This window comes from Solanum tuberosum, unplaced genomic scaffold (assembly GCF_000226075.1).
Source record: "Solanum tuberosum cultivar DM 1-3 516 R44 unplaced genomic scaffold, SolTub_3.0 scf00402, whole genome shotgun sequence".
Taxonomy (NCBI): Eukaryota; Viridiplantae; Streptophyta; class Magnoliopsida; order Solanales; family Solanaceae; genus Solanum; species Solanum tuberosum.
In genome coordinates, this window is record NW_006239325.1 from 229,095 (window position 1) to 240,500 (window position 11,406).

General features: G+C 31.8%; 1 protein-coding gene across 1 annotated transcript; it reads right to left on the bottom strand.

The window, feature by feature from the left end:
- Positions 1-889: 889 nt before the first annotated feature.
- On the bottom strand, positions 890-7,282 carry LOC102598449 (protein NRT1/ PTR FAMILY 7.3-like). The gene is made up of 5 exons (XM_006362433.2): positions 6,454-7,282; positions 5,793-5,907; positions 3,339-3,556; positions 2,303-2,862; positions 890-2,165 (listed from the first exon to the last, which is right to left on the bottom strand). The coding sequence occupies exons 1-5, from the start codon at positions 6,484-6,486 to the stop codon at positions 1,289-1,291; spliced, it is 1,803 nt and encodes a 600-aa protein (XP_006362495.1). The 5' UTR covers positions 6,487-7,282; the 3' UTR covers positions 890-1,288.
- Positions 7,283-11,406: the final 4,124 nt, after the last annotated feature.

Here is an 11,406-nt window from a genome sequence, read left to right on the forward strand (position 1 = left end):
TTAGTGTTCATATCATTTTCGGTTTATTTGAAGTCATTTGATTAACTATTGAGCGAAGCGGAACATAGATACATTTCATACTTCCAAAATTATGGTGAGGAGAATGCATTTTCAAAAATTTGGTTAAACTTTCCCCTAATTTGAATCACAGAAATAAAAAGAGCTAAGCATTTTAAGACAAATGAATGTTTAAGGCTAAGTGTTCATATCTCGTTTGATTGGAAATTTTTTGGTTTATTGAAAGTCAATTTGATTAACTGTTGAGCGAAGAGGAACATAGATTCATTTCATATTTTCATAAATTAAAGTAGTAAAAGTTGCATTTCTCCATATCAATTTGGTGAATAAAATGCATTTTAAAAATCTACTCACCATATACAAGTTTATAAGGTCCAAAGTTTATTTGTGCCGTAACCGTTTATTTAAGTAGAAATCATGATGTGTAGTTCACATCTAGGCTATAGTTTATAATTCTTTCTTACATGCAGTTGTTTTTAAGCTCAACTTAATCTTTCTGTGATGAAATGCAGAAGTTCCTTAAGTGTGGTTTATTATCTTTTGAAGTTACGTGTGAATGAAAGATAGCAGTTAGATATCAGTTAGATATCTTTGTGTTGCATTTTCAATTCAGATTTCACCATGTCTAGTCATCATCATCTCAGTTCCTTCTGGATTTTCTAGGTTTACACCTATGAAACAGGTACATCAGTATTGCGGATAGAACAAAACAATGGATTTTTATTTTTTTTAGTTTCTAGTGTTGTGTTTCTTTTCTCGGAATTTGCATTCTTTTTGATGACCTGAATCCCTCTTTGGATAGTCATATTTTACAACTAGTAAATTATGAACTTATGTTCTTCGTGGGACTATTTTGTGAGGAAAACACTTCGAGCACTGGATTGCTTATGCAATTAATGAGATCTTTTAATACATGGAATATTTATGAGTACAGCAGTACTTTTCAAAAGTTTCCTGGATACAGGATAAACCAATCCAATTTACATATCAATCCAAAATGCTTGTCAATTTTTAGAACTAATATGACAACCAACAAATGCAGCAACAATGAGAAACGATGGACCTAGAAATTAAGAGTAGTCCAGCCCCTGGAGAATTCCGCAGAGCTGGGCATTTTGAATTGATTGAGTTGGATCACTGGAGTGGGAGGAAATCCAATTACCAATCATAAACTCTACACAAAACGTTGTTGTGGTGGTGACTGCGTGTCTTCCTCTTATTCATACGGTTTTGGCAAAACATGCCTAAGGTATGGTCCATATCAGGTATGTTAGACTTCACACTTGTCCTCTTCCTCGTGTTCCTGAATCTTTTCACTATGCTTGATATTTTTGTACCACTTAGCACATGCAATGTATGCAACCAAATCTAGAAGTGTCAAACCAGCTAATAGAAAATAGAATCTGTCTAAATGACCTTTGTTAAGGTTTCCCGGTATCCATCCAGGCATGTTATCAGTTGCTGATATTTTCATCACTATGCTCACGAGAAAGCTACTCACGTAGTTCCCTAATGATATTGATGTCATGCATAGTGCACTTCCAAAGCTTTTAAGTCCATCAGGTGCTTGCGCATTGAAGAATTCTAGTTGAGCTACATACATGAATACTTCTGAAGCTCCTATGAAAGCATATTGTGGGACTTGCCAGAAGATGTTAAGAGAGCTTGAACCTTCACAGTGTTTGCAGTCATTACTAGCATACTTAAGCCTGTAGCACTCCACAATTCCTGATGAAAGCATAGCCATCACTGCTATGACTAGTCCAATACCCATCCGCTGAAGTTCAGTTAGCCCGGCATCATCATCCTTGCACTTCTTGAACCTTTTGACTAGCGGATTAAGAACTCTGCGATTAAGAAATATGACACCTGCTACACTAAGGATGTCAAAGGTAGACATGCTTGCTGCTGGAATCCTAAAGTTTGCTATTGTAGTTTTCATGGCATCACCTTGCTCGACAAAGAGCGAGGCCATTTGCGTGAAAACTACAGAGTAGATAATGGTACATAGCCAAATTGGCAGCAACCTCAAAATGCATTTAACTTCCTCAACTTGTGATATAGGGCAGAGACGCCACGGGTTGTGATCACCCTGCTTCTGGCTCTCAAGTTCCTTTGATGTCACCACAGCTGCTCTGTCCAAGAATCTGCCAGTAGAAAAATCCAGTTTAGTGCATTATAGAATGGTAACTAGATGTCCGTGACTTAAGCTCAACGTGACTACGACTTTGTCAATGGTTTAAATGACAAAGTTGAGTCACAAATATGGTGCATTTCTACTTACTTGAAACCATGGGTGTGTAGCATTTTTCTACCACCAGTTGTGTCATCGTCGTCTTCCCCTTTGTAGAAGTCGTCTTCATTTTCCGGCGCCTCCACTTTACCTTTCTTTGTTGCTGCAACTAAAACTTGACCAAACCTGGAAAGAGGATTTCCACTAGACTTGAAGTGTCTGTACCTAGCAGTGCCTCCAAGAAAGAGAATCAATGCTGCAAATGCAGACGCTGCAGACGCCCAAAATCCAAGAGCCCACATTCCTTCATCTTCAAAGTAGTCTAGAATGGTGTTGGAGAAGAGTGATCCAAGGTTCATGAACAGATAGAAGTAGCTGAAGAAGGCTACTTTAGATGAACACTCCCCCGGATGCTGCTCGTCGAACTGATCAGCCCCAAAGGTAGCAATATTTGGCTGATAACCACCATATCCTAGGGCAATCATGTACACAGAGACATAGAATAGACCAACCTCCATGGTTGAATGTTCTCCACATAGAGTTGTTCGATTCCCACAACCTTTAGGTTTGAGCAAGTAAAGTTGTGATGCTAGTGCTAGTAATGACAAGCCCTGTCAATCAAGGTTCAAACTTAATAAGAGCAAGATTAAGGACTCCTGTTAATCAACACTAAATAGCCGAAAAAACATTAAGTGATTACTTCTCATTTGCCTACTCTTAGCGGGCAAAATTCCCTAAGTACCTATGCTTGTGGAAGGTGGAAGGTACTTAGTGGGATATTCAAGGTGTGCATAAGTCAGCTCGAACATCACTGTTGTGAGAAAAAATAGGAATAGCATTTGTGCAAAGTTTATGTGCTAGTGTGTTTAAAGTTGTTTTTCAATATCTAGTACTAGAGGAGTGGCAAGTTGTTTGAAAATAATGCCGTCTTAGGTTCAAATCTCAATGAAGGCAAAATTACTAGGTGATTTCTTCCTATCGTCCAAGCCTTGGTGGATAGTGTTATCAGGTATATCATGATTATAAAAAAAAAAAAAAGAGTTTTTCAATATCTAGATAAATATGTTGGGAGGTAGTGGATACTTACAGTTACATAGATGACTTGGAAAATGGCACAAGTTTTGAATCTTCCCCAATAAGAGTCACTAAGGAAAGCACCAACAAGGGAGCAAATATAGACTGTGCCAGTCCATTTGCTCACACTATTAGCAGCATCAGCATTGTTTTCTTTCAGCACCCTTGTGAGGAACAACACCATATTCACTCCAACTCCAAAAAATGCTAGAGTTGCTAAAGCTTGATTCACTACATAATCAATATGGAAACCAGATGTCAATTAAAGAAGAAGATACCCCGTCCCAAAATAAGTATTACTTTACCTAAAATTCATGTCAATTAAGAAATTAATAAATACAATATTACAGTTTACAAAACTACCCCTCATTAATAAATACAATATTACAGTTTACAAAACTACCCCTCATTAATAAATACAATATTACAGTTTACAAAACTACCCCTCATTAATAAATACAATATTACAGTTTACAAAACTACCCCTCATTAATAAATACAATATTACAGTTTACAAAACTACCCCTCATTAATAAATACAATATTACAGTTTACAAAACTACCCCTCATTAATAAATACAATATTACAGTTTACAAAACTACCCCTCATTAATAAATCTCTCTTGAAAATTGAACACTATTAAGAAAATAATAGTATAAAGATATAGTTGGAAGACATACAAATTTTTCTAGATCCTTTATTAGCAAGGATAAAAATAATGGAAAAAATTAACACCTTAGTTATTGAATTAATGATTGGAAAGATATAAAAATTTAATATAAATAAATATTTATCCTATATGTAGTTATTATAAGGAAGCAGCAACCTAATTCCGTCACTATCAGTATCATATATCGACAAATGTTTTTAATAAATATATATTGTCTGTATATGAAAAGGCAAAAAGTCCAGGATAAGTGATAGTCCAGATCACATAATAAAGTGACCCACCCACCCACCAAGACCAAGAATATAGTTTTGTCATCAAGGATGACGTTTCTAACCCCACCACATCTCCTCTTCGAACCTGTTTGATCATAAGAATTTTTTTATTTTTTTTTCAAAATTATCGCTTTATTTAAAAATCAATTTTTGATCATAAAATTTCAAATACATTTTGAAGTTCTTAGGTATTTTTAAATTATATTTCAATTTTTTTATAAAAGTACATTTAATTTAAATATTTATAATCAATCACAATTTTAAATTTAACTCTAATATTTTAAAAATTTTAAAAATGATTTTTCTGTTATTTTCATGGCCTAACATTTCTTAAGTATGTGTCAATGATGTCATTTCCAAATAATAGTGCATGCTTTTCTTGTCACTTCACTATCCCATTTTTTGCCTTCCACAAGAATTATACTTCACAAATCCCTATTGAAAATCTATGAGAATCTATTTTTTCCCATTTGGGTGATAGCGCATGGTTCGAAATTCAGATGAATAATAAGTATATTTATTTATTTAAATATTAAACTGCAGAGTTTGAATATATGGCGTGTGCTTACTCTACCTATCACAAGTTATCTTACTTGCATATGGATAAAACCCTATGTACCTTTTTTTTCCCCGTATAACCAACAGATTAGATTCTTTAGTGTTATTAATTTGTTGTTCAAAACATAGGTATATAGTAACTTTTTTTTTTAATTTTCCAATATCAAATTGTTATCTACTATAAATTTGAACTCATGATCATGCGTAATCCACGTATCACGTGTTATACTCTCACATGCAAATAAAACAGTAGGGGCAAAAAAAACTATGCACTATCTAATAGGCCAAGTAAATTTGACACACGTCTTAGTTTTATTGCAAAGTGTTAGGCTTTTGGTCCTTACATACTCGTCATTTTCTAGCTTCCAGACATATGATAGCTGGCTTCAGTTACTCTAGAATTTTCATGATTTATTTTTTCTCTTTTTTTCCACCCCACAAAGAAAATATATAATTACAAAAAAAAATAAAAAATAGATCGGAATAATAATAAGCAGAGAATTGCATATTAGTTAGTATTCATCATAAATAATAAAAATCTGTTCTAACTCAATTTCGAAAAGTTAGTTTAAGTGGTAAAAATTGCGCAAAATCCTATAAACAGCTATAACTTATGTGAGATTTTAACATGCTCTATATCTTTTAGATTGCACACTTTGTGCGTGAACTAATATAACATGAGCAATCAAAGTCTGGACCAAGTTTATAAATTGCATCTTAAACTCAAAGTAGCAAAAGATTATTTAAAATAAATAAACTTAATTAGTTGTTGTGGATGCTGATAGTGTATACCATGTATATACATGATATAATAATTTTTAATGTTGATATATATAACTCAAAAGAAAGATAAGCAGATGTAGATATCACTACTACTTTATGCCCTTTTCTTCCTTTTTTTTTTCTTTTAAAAAATGAATATTTTTTAGTAATATGATTAATATATTTTTTAAAAGAAAAGCTTACATAGTATCATAATTCCAGCCACCCATTTCCCACTTGTTTCTCTAATTGCTGGATTTCCTTTCAAATCAATACTTCCATCCTTGGTGCACTCTACATCTTCCCCTTTCAGCTTCACCTGATTTTCATAAATAAATAAAAAAAGTTAGTGTAAAAAATAACTTTTACTATATATTATAAGGTCATCAAAAAGATTATTATAAATAATTATTTATAAAATAAGATATTACTAACTTGAAAAATAAAGCAGATTGCCTATAGCATAGTGTGCAATGTGAATTCTTTATCGGTGTATACAAGTTAAATTCATTGTTCACATGTACAATTCTTTGCATGAGAAAACATTTCCTTGATAAAATTGATATATTGCACATCATCTATGTAACCTTTTGTCTTAAAGAATCAAAGTTTGGTAAAGGATAGACACTACAACTAGGGAAAAAAGTTCATAGCTACGAACTTAGTTGGTAAATCGTTCGTAGCTAACATATTTTTGATAATCTATCGTTAATCCATTGTAGGATTATCAACTAATTTGTTTCTTTAGCTACAAAATTTATCGATCACTAATTTCTATTTTTTTTCTTAGTGACTTTGTAATCTTTATGAAGATGTTCAAGGGAGAAAATGAAGAGAGATAACCTAGATGTTGAATATTACTAACCTCTTTGGAGAGTTCCAAGCAAGCCATTGACATAATGACCCAAAGGTTTTGCTTAATTAATTAAAAGATTTAGTACTAAGTGAGTTTTCTCAATGGTGGAAGATGAGAGAAGAAACCAAGAAAGAAAAGATTTTGTGAGTAAATTGCAAGTGAATGAAACTATATATAGAAGTTAGTGAGAGTTAAGTGGACGGTAGAGGCAAAATGATTTTTAAAATTAGGAAGAAAAAAGAAGAAAAAATTAATAGGTACAAGATCATTTTGGTTTAATTAAGTTGATATTTTTGGACGTAAGCAAATGGGATATGAGAGGGTAGCTACTTTTTGTTTGTTATCTAACACATCAAACAAATTACCTAATAGTGAGGGTCACCAATCTACTCCTCTCGTGTTCAAGTTTTGAATAATATTGTCTTTAATAAAGAGCGTTCTACCTTAAAATAAGACTTTTCAACACGATTTCAAATTAATCAAACTCCAAAACAAGTATTGAACATTAGATGAAAAACCTAATATATTGGGTCACCACCAAAGATTGTGTTGAAATAATCGTGCTCGTTGATTTGATTTCAAGCTTTGAATATGGAGCACTTTTGATAGGAAGTGCTTTAGTAGGACTTTTTGGCGTGAAATTAAATTAATCGAACTCTAAATTATTAAACATCAGAGGAAATTTTTTTAGAAGACTAATGTTGAGGGGTCCCATATATTTGAATGTCATTTGGTGTTCTTTCAATTGGTTGAGTTGAGTTGAATTGACACATCAAACACTTTAGTGTGAAGCTCTGTTGAATGATTTTGGAGGCCTGTGATACAAAGTTGGACAGAGATTTTGATTTTGACATTTTTATTAACCTTATTTGCTTTACCTAAATTATTATTCTTTATTTCCTTTTATATCTTCCCAAAATTACTTACTATGTATTCTTAGTTTTATCAAATGTTTAGTCATTACTTTATGTTTAAGATGATAAGCATATAGTAATTGATTATCAAGATTCAAGAGTACATCTCAATTATTTTAAATATGGTGAGTATTTGTTTCTTCATTAAAGGAGTGTTGCAACTTTTTTTAGCTAAAAAAAAGGTTCTATGGTGTTTAAAGAATTTACATAATCATGTCATTTTTTTTCTTGATAAGAGAATCAATAGTCGTTATCTTTGAGTGCGCACTGGGTAAATTGTTTTTGTGCAATAACTCATATCGCACAAGGCAAGCTCCGTGCGATGAGCTCAACCTAGAACACAAACCCAAGACAAGCTCCATGCGACGAGATCAACCTGGAAGGCTGACGACCCCTTGCTTTTGCAAGCAAGGGATTTCAAACTTGAGACCTCTATTAGGAAAGTCTCAAGCCAAACTATCTAAGCCACCCCCGAAGGGACTATAATCATATATTTTATAAAGTAATAGTTACAAATAATTGTTTTATATAAAAATTAATTAGTAACCCGATAAAAAATACTAACTAAGCTGCTGGCATAAGTTAAACTATATTTCCATTGTAAAAGAACTAGTCACAATATTAGTGCATATAATAACTTAACCCGAGTATTTCCTTACCTAAATCATATATGTATTGATTAATTATGCCAAAGCTATTGATGCCTCAACTTGATTTTGTTTTTAATCTACCATTCAGTATTTGATATTCACTGACTCAACGAATTTAAATTCACATTCCATATATAGAACTTGTCAAAGAGGAAAATGTTTACTACAAAAAAGTAACAATTATATTCTCAGAACTCGAACTCAAACTCAAGAATCTGTCACCCATTCTAGTACGGTGAACCACGCATTCTTGAAGTGAAGATTTCTCACATATCCCTATATATTTTTAGGCAAATAGTAAGTAATACCTTTTACAAGTTTATATCTTTGAGTTGTCAAAATATCTTCCACAAATTTCAATAAGCCAAAAATAATTCCCTCCACTCAGTTTAAGTCAAATAACAATATGAGTTATTAGTACTATTGTTTTAGCCACACAAATATATGGCTATTTGAACTTGAATATCTAGGAAAAAATAAGAACATTTGATGGATGCAAGGAGAATCTTTTTAAACACTCGTTAAAAAGTCTTATATCTTGAAATTAATCTATTAAGTTGATGATAAAATCAATAGCCATTTCAATAGTGTTCAGGCTAGATTATGCATGCCTCGACTACTATATTAGGTATTTGCTACATACTACCCACTAGTAGAGGTAGTAACTAGCAAGTAAAGATACCCTACATTAGATGGATCGAAAAAAATCACCTTAATATTTTAAATTTGTTGGTTTTAATTATAGTACCTATTAGCATGCTTTTTCACTAGATAATGACGTAACAATAACAATGAACCTCCCATAAAGATATCCATCAAGTATTCATAAATTTACTAAGTTCCATAATTATCAATTTTTTGATTATATAAGTTAGTTCACCCTTTCCTTAATATATTGACCATGTGTGGATTATGATAGAAAATTTTGTGGCAAATTAATTTTCTTATTTATTGTTTCCCCAACATATGCACTATACAGAGAGACAAAAAACAAGATATAGTGGAAAAGTTAGGTAGTAGTAATTCAGAAGAAAAAGAAATGTTTAAATTAGGATTATTTTTTTTAGCAAAAGTACAGTGATAACTTGACTTTTAACAGCTGGACCCTATATTCATTGTGTCAAACATTCCAAACCTATTTGGATGGTTGGAAATATTGCAATATTTTTTGTATTTTTAATTTTCCGATCATAGAAAACAATCTTCACCGACACAAGAATCTCCTCACATAAACCTTCACTACAATAGAAACCAATAGTGAATTTATGAAGGCTTCGATCATAGTGCGGAATAGACTAATCATCAGACTACTTTGGAGTAGATCAATAGTTGGAATTTAAATTCTGAAACACAATATTATAAAATTATGTTATTTAAAAGATAGTTATAAATAACTCTATGTCATATAACAATATTGATTGATAACCTATTTAAAAGATAGTCATAAATAACACTATCATATAACAATATTGATTTATAAACTAAAATAAAATACTCCATATATGATAGTTATATAAATTACTCTATGTCATATAACAATATTGATTGATAACCTAAAATAAATACTCCATATATCAATATATATGTGTGTGTTCTATATGTGGCTTTTCCAGTCTCGAATGGTTACTAAGAAATAAGTTTAATTAAACAGAGTTGTGGAAAAGCCGTCATTAAAACTTTTGCTCTAACTAGTGGAGATAAGTTAAATAATAAGTTAGTATAATATATAGTTTGGTAAAAGGTGAACGAGAGATATATGAGAAGCAAATCTTCTAAGGATGTCAGGCAAATAATCAAATTTGTGTTCTTTGTGAAAAGCACTTTCCTTCTGTTAGACTGATAAGATCATGCCACGATCGAATTTAAGTTCTCTGCATTGATATAAATATCTATTTATAGGGAAAATTATGCATTATACCAAACTATTAATTCAAAATAAATGTTATAGCTATAATTTCATTTAATTTCAATTCGCAGCAAACATATTGTCATTCGTCTCTCCCCTGAATCTCGCTCGCCACTCTCAATTCTCTCTCCCTCCTCTCTCACTTTATACAAACACAAATATATAAAATTGTGTTTGTGTTTGTGTTTGTATAAAGCAAGATATATATATATATATATATATGTCTCCGTTCTATTCACTTATAATTATATTAATACAAATCTTCCCCTGCCCAGTTCTCTTTTGCCCCTCTCTCTCCTTCTCTCTCGCATTAAACAAACATAAATCATACAAATGCAATGTATAATTTGTGTTTGTATAAAGCGAGAGAGATATTTGATATACAAATACAAATGTTTTAACTCAATTCAATTGTATACAAATTTCAAATTTTATGCAGATATACAAACACAATCATTGATACATATGCATAGTAGTTACATATATACAATTATCTAACTGATATACATATACAATTCACCTCTCCCCTCTCTTGCTCGGCTCTCTCCTCTCTCTCCTAATCTCTGTAACGACCCATTTGATTGTTTTGAGTACTAGAGCTTTTTATTTCATAAAATACTTTCCGATATATTTTAAATGAGTATTTTGGACTATTCGTAACTACAATAATGAATTCAGTGGGGTGATTTTAATAATTAATTTAGTAGGTGGTTAAAGTAAATAACATTAAAATTAGTAGGGGATCACTTTTTCCACTTTTATAATTAATCTTTTAATAATTAGGGTAATAAAAAAATCAGGCAAGGAAATAATACTTGTAGCGCATCTACCTGGAAGAACGACATCCAGGTAATTTTCATGTCCTTCATTAATAGTAGGGTGATTATTATTACTATTATATAATTAAGGTTGGGTTGGAATTGAGTGTAGATAGTGGCGTTGGGTTGGAGACAAGATTGGCTCCCAGTAATCTGTTAATTTCCAGTGAGATTGTTTTAAGAAGTAAGGACAAATTTGAGTGGAAATTCATGGCGTAATGTGCTGATGGGTATAATATATATATGAATATGGAATGAGTTTAGTTTCTGGTATCATATATGTTGGGGTGAGAGAATTAAATTATGGGTGTTAGGCGTGTGTTTACTGCCGTTGCAACCTATTGCGGTGGTTCAATTCAGTCGAATTCATGGTTTAATTTAGGACCTAACTAATCTCTCAATTAAATATTGTTGTTGTTATATTTGTCATATGTGTGGTGTTAATTCTGGAATGATTGTCGTTATATTTGTCATATGTGTGGTGTTAATTCTGGAATGGAATAAGATAGTGGACAAAATTACTATAAGTAATGATGACAACATAATGGGGCAATTATGAATGGGTCATTAGAAGAAATAAGGTTCTGCTTATTCTATGTTGAAAGTTAAGTACTGGGATCGTATAATTTGATGGGATTTGAATGTTTCTTACATTATTATATTATAAATTTATG